General features: G+C 35.9%; 1 protein-coding gene across 1 annotated transcript in view; it reads right to left on the bottom strand.

The window, feature by feature from the left end:
* Positions 1 to 525: 525 nt before the first annotated feature.
* Positions 526 to 18,285, bottom strand: part of LOC140144604 (medium-chain acyl-CoA ligase ACSF2, mitochondrial-like) — a 55,017-nt gene continuing 37,257 nt past the window's right edge. Inside the window, exons 14-20 of the mRNA XM_072166421.1 lie at positions 17,942 to 17,996; positions 14,236 to 14,322; positions 13,794 to 13,846; positions 2,959 to 3,016; positions 2,446 to 2,514; positions 1,989 to 2,043; positions 526 to 1,507 (exon numbers count right to left, since the gene is read on the bottom strand). Of these exons, the coding sequence (XP_072022522.1) occupies positions 1,990 to 2,043; positions 2,446 to 2,514; positions 2,959 to 3,016; positions 13,794 to 13,846; positions 14,236 to 14,322; positions 17,942 to 17,996 (376 nt within the window). The 3' untranslated portion in view covers positions 526 to 1,507; position 1,989. The remainder of the gene's footprint in view (positions 1,508 to 1,988; positions 2,044 to 2,445; positions 2,515 to 2,958; positions 3,017 to 13,793; positions 13,847 to 14,235; positions 14,323 to 17,941; positions 17,997 to 18,285) is intronic.

Genomic DNA, 18,285 nt, shown 5'->3' with positions numbered 1-18,285 from the left:
AGGGGCAGAGTGCCCTCTGACAAAAAATGAAAGAGAGCATCTGGAGGGCATACAACTTTGTCACAATAAAGCCCTTTTGATCCTGATTATGTTCGAAAATAGTGTAACCTCTTTGGATGTTGAGACAGAGAGTTTTATGGTTGGTCAATGGTGTCATTAATGGAACCCTGGGGCCCATACATTTAATAGTTTTAAAGTAATAAGAGAAATCATAAATTTATAAGAGAACTCATAAATTCTGGGTCCCTTTCGACGATACACTTATGCACCAGCAATAATGTAGGCTTATTTTGTTAATTAGTATTTTTTTTTATTTACCAGGGGTAACTGTAATGCATGTATAATCATGCACCTGATCCTCACGTATGTACATGGAAAACACTGTGACAATACGTAGTGTATTGTCACGGTGAAGACCGTGCTTGTACAGTAATAACGCCCTCTGTTGGTCATAATTACGTATTTTCAACGTAGTGAAGAAATATTTGAGGTAATATGCGACCCCATTGAATATAAAAAGCAGAATATTGGTATGTTAAAAATCAAAATGAGGGATGGCTACGGTGCGTTATCTCAAAAGACAATATTGCTAAGACAATATTGTTCAAGGTTGCGCCGCAGGCTTATAAAGAAACAATGTTGCTCCAAAAACAATAGCAAACAAGCTTAAACTATAAATTAGCCCCCGATAGAGGGCAGGACCTGAAGAATGAGGGAAATTATGGGGTAAAGAGTAAAAAAAATGTAAAAGTAGGCCTATGAAATGGTAAATATAACAGGATTTTCGTTATCAGTTCGTCATCCTTAAGGTTACTCTTGCTTTCTTGCCCTGCGGGGCCCTTATATTGGGGTCCCACTTGGAGTGTTTAGTCGTCGTATGGGAGTCTTCGGCCTCGGGCCTGCCGGCCCTGCGGGCTTGATGTTTTTGGTTGATACTGGGCCCCAGCGTCAACAAACAACAATGAGTAACCTTAAGGGCTGTCTCTAATTAAAGAAAATAATTAACCTTAATGTTAAAACTTTGAGTAACCTTAATGTAACGACCTTGAAATGTAACTTCTAAAAATACTAGTTTTTATATTCTATAGTGTTATATTACCTAAAATATTTTATCACTACGTTGAAAATACGTTTTAAAGTGAATTATGAAAAACAGAGGGCGCTATTACTGTACTAAAGTACGTGATATTCTGACAACGGGATACACCGTGACCATACGTATGCTAGCATATGCAGCATACTCTTCCAAGCACGGTCTTCAGCGTGACAATACACTACGTATTGTCACATGTTTTCCATGTACAATATATGTGTATTGGGTCTAATATATTGGTATAATACGGGTAATATAATTATGGGTTTATTAATAATACACAGCCGCCTTGTAGCACAGCAATCCAAAGAGGTTATGGTGATCAGAATAGGTTTCCGAGATGCAGATTCTAGTTGTACAACAGGACAACTAATTTATGTATCTGTTGATGATATCGTCAGCTCTTCTAAGTATCTGTTGAGCAAAATTGAACAGTTAATTTTGTAAAATAAAACCGATATTCTAAGTTTGCTATATTCTTACAAAAGCTAACAGTGAAGGGACGCTAGAAGATTTGGTTTAGAAGTAAACTTGTATTGAACAAACATCTGAACGACATTTAGTTATTTATAAAGTTATTACAAATACTGAGTTCTCCGCCTTGCGTAGTTTTTCTGGTTTTCTCGTTATGTTTTTAATAATGTATATTTTGCTTCACTGTATGAGTGTTTTGTAACGTAAGATGGTAGCGTAAGAATTTAGATTAAGATAGTATCATTAAGTCATTTATTGTACAGCGATTTGGCCTGTTTGATAAGGCGCTTAATAAATGTCATTTTATTATAGAAATAATGCAAACTATATATATATATGTATTTAATAACTGGTTTGTAATAGTTATTGAAAAAGAGATTATTTATTATCTTAAAAAACAGTCAACTTATTAAATACTTACCTTATCCAATTTGGAACTTTTCTATCGCCATTTCTGTCAACTTCTGTCGCGAAAACTAAGGAAATAAAACATGGCAGGTAAATTAATGAATATTGGCCCTCATCCTAGATAAATATAAACGGGTCCTTTGTATTATAATGACTATAGAGGGCGATGTTTATGACCTTTGATATTCGTCATTATGCAAAATGACGATATTGTAAATGACATAAACACATAAAGTAATTACCTCATTGAAAGCGAGATAACTCAAAAGAAAATTTTAGAATTGAAATAGCAAAACAAAACCCAGATTTGTGCTACAAATTTTCAATGATGACTCATTTATCTTTATATAACATAGCCCACAATTAGCTCACGAATGAAATAGATGCAGATTCAAATAGTTGCACCTGAAGTTGAGTTTTTGTCTCGTTGTGGGCGGGGGAAGGGTTGTTAATGGTAAATAAAGACTTACTTTTCCTGTTGGAGTTATAGGAACATCATCGACGAACAACATATACTTGGGAACTAGCATTTCGTGAACCTTTTGAAATAAAATATTAAAACAAACCAAAACTTATCATCACAACATTTGTTATCTCAACCTTACGATTATAAGACGGAGCCCGTTTTGCTCGGCCATGTGCTCGTATCAGCTTTATTTGAGTGCAAACACAGCTATGCATGCTCCTTTCCGACCCGCCTTGTTTGCACGTGGACATTATATTAACTATAGGGGTTGGACATTATTTTGATGAGTTTAGTTGCTCAGGTAATGAGCATTCTAGATTTTGCAAACTATGCTTGTATAGACGTACCATATATTAGAGACATTAAACACACAAAACATTTAAGAACATCAAAATATGACATTTGGCCTTCACATTCTTAACGTTACATCGCACATAGAACGGTGACCTCCATTTATTGTGATTAGAGGAAGACCTGGATTAGATTCTGTAATTAAGTTCTGTTTTCCAAAGCATACCTTTCCTTCACAAAACTGCCTGATTTCCTCTTCAGTTGGCGCATTTACTTTGTCAACCCTTAATGAGAAGATAACAATTGGTTACAATTTTATACGTATTTGTGGCCATCCACCTCGAACGGGCTAATGTTTATTTTCAGAATTTATTTATCAATATACTCAGGCTTTTATTACTCGGAGTCAGTGTTGTGCGATTTATTCAGGTTTGTCACCAATTGAGACAACATCGTATTACTAAAAAAAAAACTTGTTTAGGTCTACCCTGAAGTGAATACTATACGGCCACGGTTGCTAATGTTCAGCTCCTAAAACAGGGACAACCATACTTTTAGAAAACATTGCTAGGCTCAAGACTCCCTCGTCGCTCGCTAGACATAGTGGCGTATCAGCCATGTTTTACAAAATGAGATAAGATCAATTTCATAATCTATGTATGAAGCTCTACATTCTGACAAACTTTCAAGACATGCATGTCATTAATTAATTAAGTAGTATCACTAATTAGGTTTGGCGTATCTTACTCAATGGAATTATTGTGTACAACATTCCCCTTGTTTTTGGACGACATAGCGGCGTATCAGTGACATATGCCACTATGTCGTAAATATGTGACATACACCACTTTTTTGATATATCGCGGCCAATATGGATATAAATTCAACTATTATTCGACATACTGGCGTATCACGTGTCCTATGTCAATTTTGAACGGAGAATAATTAAAAAAAAATTAACATACTGGCGTATAAGTTTAATGACTAATTACAATAATTAATTGGTGAATGACAGCAATGTATGTTATACATTAAATGTAACATAATTATTTATATTTTCATATCCATCCAAGAAAAGGGGACATTTTAATCGAGGCAGTGTATGACAAACGGTTAAAAGTTGCAAAAACTTCGGATGCAATTATGTCAAAATGGCCATTTTTGTGATACGCCATCATGTCTTGCGAGCGACGATTTGTTTAGAAAATCAGCTCCTTTGTGATCTGATTGGGTCTGATTTTCTGCGGACCTGACCTGAGGAGCGTGATTTAGTTAGAAATCGTCTTTGTTTTATCGCTTAAGTGTTACGTAACTCTGTGATATTATGTTTTAAATGAATGAAACGAATGAACATAATAAGGGTAATTCCGTGTTACGGGACAAATGTGTAAATTCCAAACGCAGTAGCAAAATGAAAGGGAAGAATAACATTTATTATTTGATAATCAAATTCAATAGCATTTAAGTATGGATAAAATACAGCCCTGTTTCACTTAGTATATTAAAGAATCATTATATGATATCACTATAAATATTCACTAGAAGGTGGAAATTATACATAAAAATAGTAAAATTACATGATTATTTATTCAAAGTTGAGAAATGTGGTGAAATAAACATTTGGGGTGTAAGTTGAATGTAACGCGAGTCACATAACTCGAGTCACACACTTATTTGGCCTTTTAAAATGCCGATTCATCTTTAGGTAAAAAGAATGTAATCTTTGCCTATGGAGTATAGCCACATTGCTAGGTAATCACCTTTGTTAATTTCTGTTCTTAGCTGCTTGTTTGAGAAGAAATGGTGAACTAGATATATTGCATCCTTAGTAAGGCTGCGAAGTCTAGCCGTGACCTTGAAATGACCTCTGATGACCTTGAAATGACCTTCACCACATTTTGCATCATATCCACATAACATATACTAATTTTCATTCAAATTGAACAAACTTTGCAATTTGACCCCTTTTGACCTTTGGGTGACCTCTGGTGACCTTGAAATGGCCTCCAATATATTTTGAATCATATCAAGATCACATATACTAATTTTCATCTAAATTGGACAAACTTTGCAATTTGACCCCTTTTGACCTTTGGTTGACTTCTGGTGACCTTGAAATGACCTCCAATATATTTTGAATCATATCAAGTTCACATATACTAATTTTCATCTAAATTGGACAAACTTTAGAATTTTACCTTTTTGACCCCAAAACCGACCCTCCTCCATGTTTAAGCCAAATCGGATTACAATCGTATATGAACATAATGCTAGAGCCCTTTTGGCATTATTCTGATGATCACAGCACTTAATATGCAGAAAATATTGAATTTTAGAGTGATTTTCAGTAATCAACCATTTTTGTCCCTGTATGACCTTGAACTCAAAATCTGTGAGGATCCCATAGACACCAACTAATGTCAATGCATATGTGTCAGTCGCATCTCTGTACCATAGAATCTGTAGGAAAAGAAGCATTTTGAAGGTATTTGGTTATGTGCCGGAAATACCACCTTAATGATCATTGACCCCAAATTTGGGAGGACCCCATAGGCCCCGGCTATAGCCAAGGTTAATCTGTCGGAGAAGAAGCATTTTTGGTAAAAATCACATTTTTAGCCAAAATTACTCATGCGTGACGTTTGACCCCAAATGGGTCATGTCAAATTTAAAGGCTGGGGTAGTGGAGCTTGTGCCCAAGGTTGGTCATAATTATGTTAAATGTTGACAGAAAGAAAGAAAGAACTATATATATTGCATCCTTAGTAAGGCTGTGAAGTCTAGCCGTGACCTTGAAATTACCTCTGATGACTTTGAAATGACCTTAACCACATTTTGCATCATATCCACATAACATATACTAATTGTCATTCAAATTAAACAAACTTTGCAATTTGACCCCTTTTGACCTTTGGTTGACCTCTGGTGACCTTGAAATGACCTCCAATCTATTTTGAATCGTATCAAGATCACATATACTAATTTTCATTTAAATTGGACAAAATAAGAAAAATGGCGATTTGTCCCGGCGATTTGTTTGAGCAATAAAACAGGGAGTGAAATATCATGGTATTTTCCAACATTTTATTCATAACTTAATAACCAATTAACCTAATAAAATTTCAATGCAATTGTTCAATTCGTTGTACCGTAACATATTCTATAATATACCAACAGTGATTTTCTCTTTAATGTTTAATTTCGAGTAAATGCACAGCGGTGCTATACTTTTTGCTTAATTTACTTCATACCAGAATAGGCCTAAATAAAAAGCGTTTCCTATCCTGGAGGATGATCAATGGCAGCAAAGGGACGTCCGTCCTGAAACTGTAGATGTTCACTGTTCGGCGACAAAAGACATGAAACTGATTCTTAAATTGCAAGAACATTATACCAATTAAATGTCCCCTATGATGTGATCTCGAGAGGGTCTTGTTTGAAATAAGAGTACTGGGATGTGGAACAGATTTGGGGTTCACTTTTAATCGTATTAGTTTAGATTCGTGGGACATTTTGATTTATTTATGGATCTCATTTTCATGAAAATATGGTTTAAGAAAGGATGTTTCTCAAAATTAATCAATTTAACAAATCTACCTTAGAATTATTATAACAACACTTAATTATGGTGCGTCTTACATTAATTTTCAACAGAAAATTCCTTACAGTTGGTATACATTTGAGGCTCCCTTTCGTCAACACAAAATTAAGGATGATCCCAAAAGCAAGCCCATTTTGTCGACGGCTGTTTGCTCCCACATTTATGTTCATGTCCAAGTAAGAGCATTCCATTAATATAGTCATTATTATTTGACCCTGAATGACATTTGATGACCACTAAGTTATTTCATGAAAGATTTGTGCGTTAGGATTACAAATAATTCATTCATAATACAACAACATTACCTTCAAATAACCCCTGAAATAGCCTTGAATTAACCCTTGACAACAATTAGAGCTCTGTGACCCCTGTGTGATAACCACACGATTGCCATGTGACAAAGCGTGATCACGGGCAGTGATGCCTCTGGTAAAGTTTGATAGTTTACGTGTATTTCAAATAATTAATTGGTGTGGCCCCTGCATTGCATACGGGCGCACACCACTAAATAAACTCCCATTGAAATACGTGTAAATATACATGAAAGTAAGTTTGTTTTTCTACCCCATGTAAAACCATTTTTCATATTTTGGTAGCACCAATGTCTTAAATAAAGATTAAAATTTAATTTAAAATGGGTTTTTGACACAAGTTGAGACTAACTTTTAAGCTACGGGGACCTGAACAGCGCCACCCTTATTTTCAGCTTGCACGAATGCCTCCTTTACCATGTCCGTACGCGGATTAGTTTTGGGAGCCAAACTTTTGACCAGATCAAGATGCACCATTTTGTGATATTCTGAACATTTACCAATTGCATATCTTTTAATTTAATTATAATAAACAATCATGGCTACTCATCTTGCTCCCAAGGAACACCCACTTGTTTGCACTACCGACCTATGTTTACCGGGACTATCAAGGGTTACACCAAATGCGGAAGGATTTAGTGGTGTGCTGCCTTCTAAGAACAAAATATTTTTGTTTTTCTTTATTTTTGGAATCAGTGTTAAACATCTTAAAAAAGTGTCATTTCTTTTTATTGCTAGTCGCTCCAAAGTTATAAAACAGCGCTTCAAACAAGTTCGCACCTAGTAAAAAATGTGCTACTTTTTGCCCTTTTGAGAACTCTAGGGCCAGAGCAACATAGTAGGCCATGTTAAACTGTATTTATATTCCCATTGATATCAGAAAAGTGATTGATTTCTTTCAAAAATATTCACAATCATAAATATGACAAGGTGGACAAATAGTATGTGAGCATTCCACCCCCCCACTCTTTATCATGCAGTATATACGGATATGCCAAAGGCCTATGTTCTAAAGTTTGGGGGTATGTGTAGATGGAACGTCATTTTGGCACTTTAAAATGTTCATTTTCCAAGTTGTGTGTATTATTGTGGCAAGGTCTAAAATTAAGAAAACCCATCATTCAAATTGTTTGATATATTTCTCTCTTGGGAATTGAATATTTGATAATATCTTAAAAATACCGGCATTTTGGGCCGTGTATTACGAAAAAAGCATGCATTGACTTTCAAAGTCTATTGCGACCCAATTAAATGGTCAGTGATTATTTTAAAAACGTTAATATACGAGTTTTGTTCGTATAATTACATTTTGCATCAAAATTATTTCAAAGATGTTTCACTTTTTCTGCGCCGGGATAATCAAAAGTGACCACTCCTATGATGTTAAGGCCAAAATAGCTCATTTCTATAGCACGGTCTTAAATTGTCAATTCGATGGGAACTTGTGTTTTGAAGACAATTTCGTGTGCGTTTAAGAATGAAATCGCGTATTTGTAGACGGTAACAGAAAACAGACATTTTTTTTTTGAAAATAGAAAAGTTTCAGGCAAAAATCTCAACTTTTTGGCACTTAAAATCAGGTATCAATCATGCCCATAGCCTAAAAAAATGAGTCTTCGAAGGGCGCACACCACTAAATAAACTCCCATTGAAATACGTGTAAATATACATGAAAGTAAGTTTGTTTTTCTACCCCATGTAAAACCATTTTTCATATTTTGGTAGCACCAATGTCTTAAATAAAGATTAAAATTTAATTTAAAATGGGTTTTTGACACAAGTTGAGACTAACTTTTAAGCTACGGGGACCTGAACAGCGCCACCCTTATTTTCAGCTTGCACGAATGCCTCCTTACCATGTCCGTACGCGGATTAGTTTTGGGAGCCAACCTTTTTGACCAGATCAAGATGCACCATTTTGTGATATTCTGAACATTTACCAATTGCATATCTTTTAATTTAATTATAATAAACAATCATGGCTACTCATCTTGCTCCCAAGGGACACCCACTTGTTTGCACTACCGACCTATGTTTACCGGGACTATCAAGGGTTACACCAAATGCGGAAGGATTTAGTGGTGTGCTGCCATACGTGCTCCGTAGATTTCGCCAGGCACACAACACTAAATCCTTCCGCATTTGGTGTCCTTCATAGTCCCGGTAAAAATAGTACCTCAGCGAAATATATATGTAGTAAGTAGTAATGTTTATTTTATTTCATATCGCAGCCCTAAGGCTGAATTACATGGAAACTTACAATTTTAAAACACATCAAAAATATATGATATTATATACAACAATCAAAATTACTATATATTGCACTTGACACATTTCAAAACACAATTTATCACACAGCAATAAATAAGTCATGCAAATAAAAATTACAAAAGGGGCAAAATTTCATAAAAGTCAGCACAATGGCATATAAAAACAATGAGGGGCTGAATGAATTAAGTTAAGTTAGCAGGGCAGTCCTGGGCAGGTAATATGAAAAACCGCTAATAATTATTATTCAATAAACTAATAAAAAATGGGATGGGGCTACCCTGGAAGCGCGAAGTTCTGGCAAAAAGCTGGGACAATTTGTCAGCATTGCGTAGGTTGCGACCATGGACCCTGCCTCTGACAGGGGGAAGTAAATCATTAGTTCTGGTATTATTGGAGAGCCCTTCGCCAAACCTCAGACAATGATCCACCCTCCTGTCACAGAGAGAGTCCAGATCACAATCACTCAGTGCTTCAGAATAAGATGTGAAATTCCTGCCCAGGACTATCCTGCAAGCTCTTCTCTGCAGCTGTTCAAGTGATTTAGATTGGCCAGCAGTTAAAGATGAGTGCCATGCTATGTCACAATACTCTAAGAGAGGTCTGATGTACCCTCTGTATACCGTAATAAGCTCCTGATGGTTAAAACCAAATTTTTTTAACATGCACAGCATGTACAACCTGCGATTGGCTTTTTTGGTAATTTCAAGGGTGTTCTTGTCCCATTTAAGATTGTTCTGAATCCATATGCCAAGGATTTTGGCATCATTAACATAATCAAGAGGGGTGTTATTTATCTCCAAGGCAGTTGGAAGGGGCACATCTCTTTTAAAACACACCTGGAGGGCCTGACACTTGCTGGGATTCAAACACAGTTTATTATCATTGGTCCATTGCGAAAAATCGTCTAAAACCTCTTGGAGCTTGCCAGACGTGGAATGAGTGCGATTCTCAGCAAGTGTCAGGTCATCGACATATTTCCAACACTTCGAATTTGGGGCAAGATCAGTGGCAGCATCATTAATTATGGCTTGAAATCCCAGAGGACCAACTTTTGTTCCCTGTGGAAGCCCCCCTTTCAGTACTTTAAAATCTGAGAATGACTGATTATATTTGACACATTGCACACGCTCGCTGATGAAATCACACAACCATGGTACGATGGCCCCCCTGACTCCCAAATTAATAAACTTCTCAATCATGAGAGTGTGGTCAACCATGTCGAACGCTTTTGAGAAATCAGTGAGGACCACCGTACCAATGTTGTTGATAACATCAGCACCTGTGTGAAGGAAATGTAAAAGACAAACTAAGTAGTGGGAAGTAGACACTCCCTTTACATTACCAAATTGTTGAGTGTCAATTTTCTCTGAAACATCCTCAAGCACCCAGTTGGTAATAAAACTCTCACTGACTTTGGCAAAACAATCTGTCAGGGAGACAGGGCGTAATTTGTCTTCCCTGGGTGGGTGTGTCTTAGGGATGGGAACAACCACAGCTCTTTTCCACTGTTTCGGGACCACACCTTCAGGGAACCGAATTTGAGTGACTCTTGGTTGTGTTGATAAAAACGATAGAATAGGAGCTCAACCTTACAAATTTGTTCAGAAAACGTTCCGAATCGAATGTGCATGGGTGACAGGCTCTCGGAACAATATCATGGCCGTACGTAACTGATAAGGAGGCGCGAGTGTCTGCTAAAATTCGGGATGGCGCTGTTCAGGGTTTCGTATCTGTCAAGTTTGTCTTAATTTATTTCAAAAAATCAAAATTTAATACACAATAATATTTAAGACATTGGTGCGATCAGAATATTAATAACATTGGAATGTTCTGATAATATTAAGGCTGATAGCACATGCGCCGATGACTGAATACTGAGAAGCCTACGGAGAAAAGTAGGCCTGGCCAAGGGGGATACAAGTCTTCGGGTGCATTACATAGTGACGGATGTGGATTTTTGTCATTTTTATGAAAATTGGCCAATGTATTTTAAATAGTGAGTAGTATAATATTACCAAGATTTGAAACTCAAGTTTGCATAATTAATTAGTTAAGTAATTATGCAAATGACGGATGTTTATATATGACATTACCCGACGTTTTACATAGTGACGTATCTAAGATCCGTCACTATGTAAAACGCTGTTTACTCGAAAAAAACAACTAAATTGTATGGCGTATCTGTCACATCCGTCACTATGTAAAAACATGATTTTGCAATTTGAAGGTAGGTAATTCAATATTGTTCATTGAAACCTACATGATTTCTTGACGGATGTTGATAACTGGGTATAAACCAAAAACGTTTACGTAGCGCAGATTTTCGATATTCGATGGATCATTATTTTAGTAAAATATCATTTCAATAAATTTTGAATGGTTCGAGTTGATTCGACAATTATTTAGAGACATTATTTCAAAACTTTCCAATATAAAAGGGATGGTTAAGTAATAAAAAATGAAAATATAACCCTTTTAATTGAGTAGGTTATTGAAAGATGAAAAGATGTTTAGAGACTAGTTTTTTAAAATACAGCAACATTTGGAGCATTTTACTTGTTAGTGTTCTGCTATGGTTGATCACAAATTGGCATACTCTTTGATCGCGTCTAACTCAAAAACTTTTTTTCTGGCGAAGTTTAACATCCGTCGCTATATAATACACCCGACGAAGTGTTGAACGTGACTTGACAGAATCATTGCATGGTGAACGGAATTGCTTCAGGGCTTGGTAATACTCCTTAGAAAGCCTATTTAATATTATGTAATGTATAGTGAAGAATGAAAAGGATTAGAACCATAGTGTTGCTTTATTGTAGCAGTTGCCTATACACCAAATGCACAGTTATACTTATAGTGGGTGATTAGAAAAGGACGGGCACTCTATAAAACAATGATCAAATCTGTTTGGGCGTTCGCCGGCGCGGCAAACTCGGGATAAATCCTGGCAACTCATCTGGGACTCATCAGCTCGCCATCATGTTGTTTTCGTGTCAGATGGACGGTGAAGAATAATACAGGATTCCTATGACCAGTATAGGCTCTTATCGCGTGACTGATAGCCGATGCAGAGACTGCAATAATTAAAAAGACCAAAATGACCCACTTAATGAAGGTTGATCCAAAATCTGTGAACTACATTAGTCAATAAACAGTTTGAGTAAATTTCATGGAATTCTGTCAACTGCTTTAGGAGAAGAAGGGAATTGCGCTGAATTGAAGAGATACAATAGTCTAGCCGCCGCTCGGCTAGACTAAGAAGAAGAAGAAGAAGAAGAAGAAGAAAAAGAAGAAGAAGAAGAAGAAGAAAGAAACCGCTGAGAAACAGGAGTCTAGCCGCCGCTCGGCTAGACTAATAAGTAAAGTGCCAAATTTAGGCAGTGTATTTTTGTGTAACGCAAGTCACGGCAATTCATTTTAGTCCATGAGGCCCCCCCATGCATCAACCCCAAATCCTCCGCTAGCGGTATCAATTTGTTCCTTGGACCGTTCTGAGTGATATTTTAAATGTTAACATGGAAACCGTTGGGATAACTGTGGCGGCCATTTTCAAAATGTCCGCCATTTCAAATTTCAAAGTTTTAGTGTATGTTATAGGTAATAGTACATTGCCTAGTTAACGTCGCTGTGTTAAAAATAACCGGCCAATATTAAAAGTACTCTTCTAAAATTCAAGAAAATATAGTTTTGTAACATGTCCTAAATTTTTAGCTAATTTAGATGTTTGGAAATATTCGTACTTTGGTGTTTTAGGAAGGATATCGTCGGCCGCATCACATACTGACGTATTCGACATTTTTAACATTTTTGAGAAAATTGGTATGTTAGTTTGTTATGCTCTACTCTATATATTCACCAAAAATCATGCTTCAAAGTGGCTTAATTACTAAGATATTAATTAATTTAATTATGTCGTATTTACAAAACCTTGAAATGTCCGCATCACATAACGACGTATTTGCCGATCACCTATACTGCGCAAGCCCAGTATGTCGTATCTGCAATTTGAAGAATTTGCCGTTTCACATACTGACGTATTTGCGCGACGTATTTGTGCGACTCTGTCAATGCACGGCAAAATTGCAGTTTTGTCCTTTTCACATACTGACGTATTTGCGCAACTGTTTCACATACTGACGTATTTGCGCGACGTATTTGTCATTTGAACGGCGAAATTGACATAAGTCCTTTTCACATAGTGACGTATTTTTTTTAATATTGATTTTTTGCAGAATAAGTTATGCTCTGATAGTGATAAGTGAATTATATTGAAAATATGGTATATTTGCATTACTGTTAAATTGGTTTTAATCGACAATAATATTTTAATCAAGATTATGCAGCAAATGAAAATCGCTAGATTTTCAAGTTCGATTTTCTCAAAATGCGTATTTTGCAAATACGTCAGTATGTGATGCGGCCGACGATATGTAAACGACAGATAACACCAAAAATATGAAGAAATTATTTCCAAACCGTGTTAAGTCAATAATCATTATGTAGTTCATTTTCAAGAATGCTGGTTAACAAAAAGCAGGCCATTGTCTCATTTCGTGGACAAAGGTCCACATACCATTGTTTCCTTGCGTTTCCTTTATAATCGGTTACCAAACTGAAGCTATAAATACCAGCTCATTGCGATAACGCACATATAAAACAGACACATGTGCACAACCAGAGAAGATCTGATTTAATCAGTTGAGCTGTTTTCAATGAGTGTTATCTTGGTTTAATAGCTTTTAATGGGGTTTAAGTCCTGAAAAGGTCGCGGTTAATTCTACTGTAGACATGACTGCATCATGTGAAACTGTAAACATTTTGAAGTAGAATCCTGAACACATAAGCAATACTATGAATATTAAGCAAATCATTCTTTACCTAAGACATGCGCAGATCTCTTCCCCTACTCGTGGATCAGGCAAACCAATAACCTGAAATGTAACGCAATATGTACATTGTGAGACAGAGTGCAGCTTGATAATAATCATTGTAGCATTGTTCCCAGTTTGCTATACCGATAAGATACACAAGAACTGGGACTAAATTATACTCCATGGACATAAAATAATTATGTACCATTGTCGTGTATATAAATTATGTTATATACCTCTTGTATTAAAGGGCATTTTATTGAAAGCAATTATTTTATCACCGATGCTTCAAAAACATGAAAGCTTATTGATTTTTTAAATTTTATTTTTCTTCTCCAGATTGTGCTAAAAGAATCTACTGCGAAATTGATATAGACACACAATTGTATACAAAATGCTCATGAAGTTCGCTGTCCATTATGTGTTACAATGCTGATCTATATACCTACCACAGCCACTTGAACACGTGGATGTTGGTACAGCCTCTTTTCTAGTTCAGCAGGTGCCAAGTTCGTACCTTGTTTAATGATAAGATCCTGAATTAAAAGTAAACACAACTATATAGTCCACAACTTATAAGTTCCCCCTAAATACTTTTTAAAATAAATCGAAACATATTTGACAAAATGAGCTAAAATTCAAACGTGTAAAAAGTTTTGGGTAGCCGCATTTGTTTTACACATACGGACCAAATTATAGCGTCACACGTCAATGCGTTCAGTCAGAATGGTTCATTATGTAAAAAAGAGACCGTTTTAAACATTGTTAAAAGTTGCATCTGAGTCCATAGGAGTCAGCTCTCAAACAATAGTAAACCCTGACTGCTATGGACTCAAATGCCACTTTTAACAATGTTTAAAACGGTCTCTTTTCTTACACAATTAACCATTGTGACTGAACGCAATGACGTGTGACGTTGTAAATTGATCCACATGTGTAAAACAAATAGGGCTATACATATCGCTTTACATGTGCACATTTCGTAAAATATTTTTTGACTTATTCTGAAAAGTGTTAGGGGAACTATTAGGGGGAAGCTGTGGACCTTATATTACTCCTGGCTATTGATACTTGACAGGTGCAGTGATGTTTTTCGGTAGATCTAAATATAGAGCTATTAAGGGAGTCGTCCTTGTGACGCTAACTGATGACTGATAAAATATTTGATCTATTTCCAAATTCGAATTAGCAGATTGACAAGGAAAATGAATGTAAATTTGTAAATTGAACTGATTTATCGAAAAAAGAGTATATTGTAACGGCTTATAACATACGTAAAGCAATCATCATTCACTCGATTACACGAGAAAGCGAAACTGAGAGTTTTGACTTATCTATTCACTTCAATAATATCCACACAATCTCTCTCAATGAACTATGGACCATTTTATATGAATACTGGTTTTCTCAATGCCTTCTTGGACCATTAAAATGCCCACAAAATTATCCGAACACCGAAAACAAAAGCAATATCTTAAAGACACAAAACCTAATTTACCAAATAATGAGGAGGTTAATACATGTAGATGCACGGAGAATTTCGTTCTGCGTATTTTGGTACCTCATTTGCCACGATAGGACTTTATTTTCCAAAGTTAATACCAATTTGAAAAAAACCAAAAGAGACCATTTCAAAAGTGACAAAATCTATACAGAATTTTCTCTCAAACACGTTTACTATGAGAACAACGACTGAGTGTTGATCTGTCCGACTATAATGAGCCCGTTAGAATAGCCGATAAAAATCACCAGAAGGAGGAATAGCCAGGTAGTCAGGTAAAACTTGATTGTGAGGTACAATTGGGTATGACCGACAGTTTTTGCTTTTATGGTGATACCTGAGGGGTAGAATAAGAATCTAGCAGCCTGCCCCAATATGGATACCCTCTACCATGTCTACTGTAAAATATTACCGTTATTTCACGACACTTTACCGTCAAATTTGCGGTTATTTACCGTAAAATTGAATTACTATTTCACTGAAATAGGCATATTAGTACCGTTAGATTGTATTTGTTTATTATTTTGTGTGTGTTAAAATGTTGCATTTTTTTAAAAGTAATAGCTGTATTGTTCTGACAGATTGTGTTTAAATGTTATTTCGTATAATGCGCTGTAATTTTAACGGTAGAATGTTGGCAACCCAGTTGTCAGGTATTTTACCGTAAAATTTACATTCTTTCTATCGTATTTTATTACAGTTTTGAGGGATATATCGATTGTTTTCGAACATGCAAGTATTGCAAATAATTCGTGTACATTCACTTCTATAATATACATTTCGAATGAGTGGTCACGAATGTTCTAAATTTTTAGACGCCGTTTACTCAGAACAGAAATTGTGCGTATTCGGCACTCTGCCGTGTTCATAACGATATAATCGTCTCACACACATAGCAAATGCACGACAATCAAAGTATTTAACAGCATTTGATTGGATGGACTGTACTGCGCTACTGATTACAATGAAGGACACCGGTTCAAATCCTTTGCTGGAATGTGTACATGCTATGCTATGCTATGCTATGCTATGCTATGCTATGCTATGCTATGCAATATCGATCAGCCAAGCAGAAGGCAAAATCTTATAAGGTTGGCTCGACTGGGTGATTTACGACCAATATTTATTATTATTATTTATATCAGGCTTTTGAGCGATACAATAAAACTGTATATTGTACAATATTTTCAAAATACCCGGATGCTTTACAATATTGTTTTTAATATTGTACGCGTCGCGCTTTACTATGGTGACAGCACCAACACGCGTCATGATACAACAGCACAACAATACAGACACCGTAACGGCTCACAGGAGATTTCGTACTGTATAAACAAGTAAAATTACAAACTTAATTCGCGACAATTCTGGATGATGATAACCTTAGGAAATAATATAATCCACATCTAGTCCTACACATAAACCTATATATAATTATTCCGAAATTGTCTTTGGAGAGTAAAGAGCAGAAAACAAGAAGGTCAAAAGATAAGCTTACATTGCAATACACATTGGTTAAAACCGGTGGCTAGGTAAGCTTACATTCATCTTACCGCATAGCAAAAGCCTGATATAAATAATAATAATAATAATATTGAATGGCTTATTTTCGTGTGATACAAGAATATATTGAACTCGATAGAAAAATATTGCACTCGTCTTCGATATTTCTCGTGCAATATATTCTTGTATCACACTCAAAGCCATTCAATATTATATAAATATTGCATGGTATGTGTAGGAAAAATACCAGAATGAAGCCCAAATTTGTCTCAAATATACGTGTGAGTTTGACATTTTCATAAATGGACTGTAATATTAATGGTAGCACACAGCCTTTTGTAAATGTCAGCGCTGAACGCATGGTACCATGTATTGTCAATGACATTGTCGGGCCTTGATTCACTACGAAACATTGAAATTCTTGGTTGAAATTACATCATGTTCGTGTGTCGGATTTTTAAAAGTTTTTTAAAATCCATTTTTGCATGTAATATGAATATAACATTTGTTTTAAAAAGTAAGATGCGGCTTTCGAAATGAGTGGATACGTGCAGTTATTAGCCTAACTGATAAAGTGTCTGATTTGTACGTAGTCAATTCACCACGCACATTGTCTCGGAGATGTCCTCGGACTTTTTGTAATGGCAAATGATTTGTTGGACTGAATAACAGAGGATGATTTAAGCACTTCCCACCACGCCACTGTGTTGACTTGCGGTTAGCACAGCTGTGTGAGTGAACATGACACCACTGCGCGCACATTGCATTGACGAACATGGTTAAATTTGAATTTGGACTGATATATTTACAATAAAAAAGCATTCACAATACTGGTCGATTTCACATTTTATGTTACCTACAGAAGGTGTGAATTATCCTTCATGCATACATCACTTTAGATCTGAAATCGACTAAGTAATAATGACATACGCACAATCTTAAACAACATCTTTTACACAGAATTCAATGGTATTTGAAAAGTAAAGTGGCAGTTGAAACTCTGGTGATAACACGTTTGCAGTGCATGATGGGGCTTCCTTAAATCATCCTCTGACTGAATAATAAGTTATTGGATAAAAATGAAACATGTTGGTAACACACTAAAAATGTTGCAAACTGTTGATTGGAATCCAGCTATGCAATGCGCTAACCTTTTTTCTCCCACATATTTGGATGTATCCATCTTCGTCCATGACACCTAAGTCACTGGAAAATAGATATTGAATATGAATTATAAAAAATAATTAGCCATCAGTGTTGAGAAGATGAATACGGACTTTTATCATACCACTAAGTAAAACATCAAAGAACACCGCCAACCTGATATATTTTCGTATCTAGTCAGTGAGTGCGTATTTTACGCTTTATATCTAGTCAGTGAGAGCGTATTTCGCAAGCCCGTTACGCGTGTACGGCGAGGTACGCGTATAAAGGCGATTTGCGTAAACCGGGTGCGTAAAATGGAATCTGTAATACGCGGAACAGTCAATCTTTT

This window comes from Amphiura filiformis, unplaced genomic scaffold (assembly GCF_039555335.1).
Source record: "Amphiura filiformis unplaced genomic scaffold, Afil_fr2py scaffold_66, whole genome shotgun sequence".
NCBI lineage: Eukaryota > Metazoa > Echinodermata > Ophiuroidea > Amphilepidida > Amphiuridae > Amphiura > Amphiura filiformis.
This window is presented reverse-complemented; position numbering and strand designations above follow the sequence as displayed.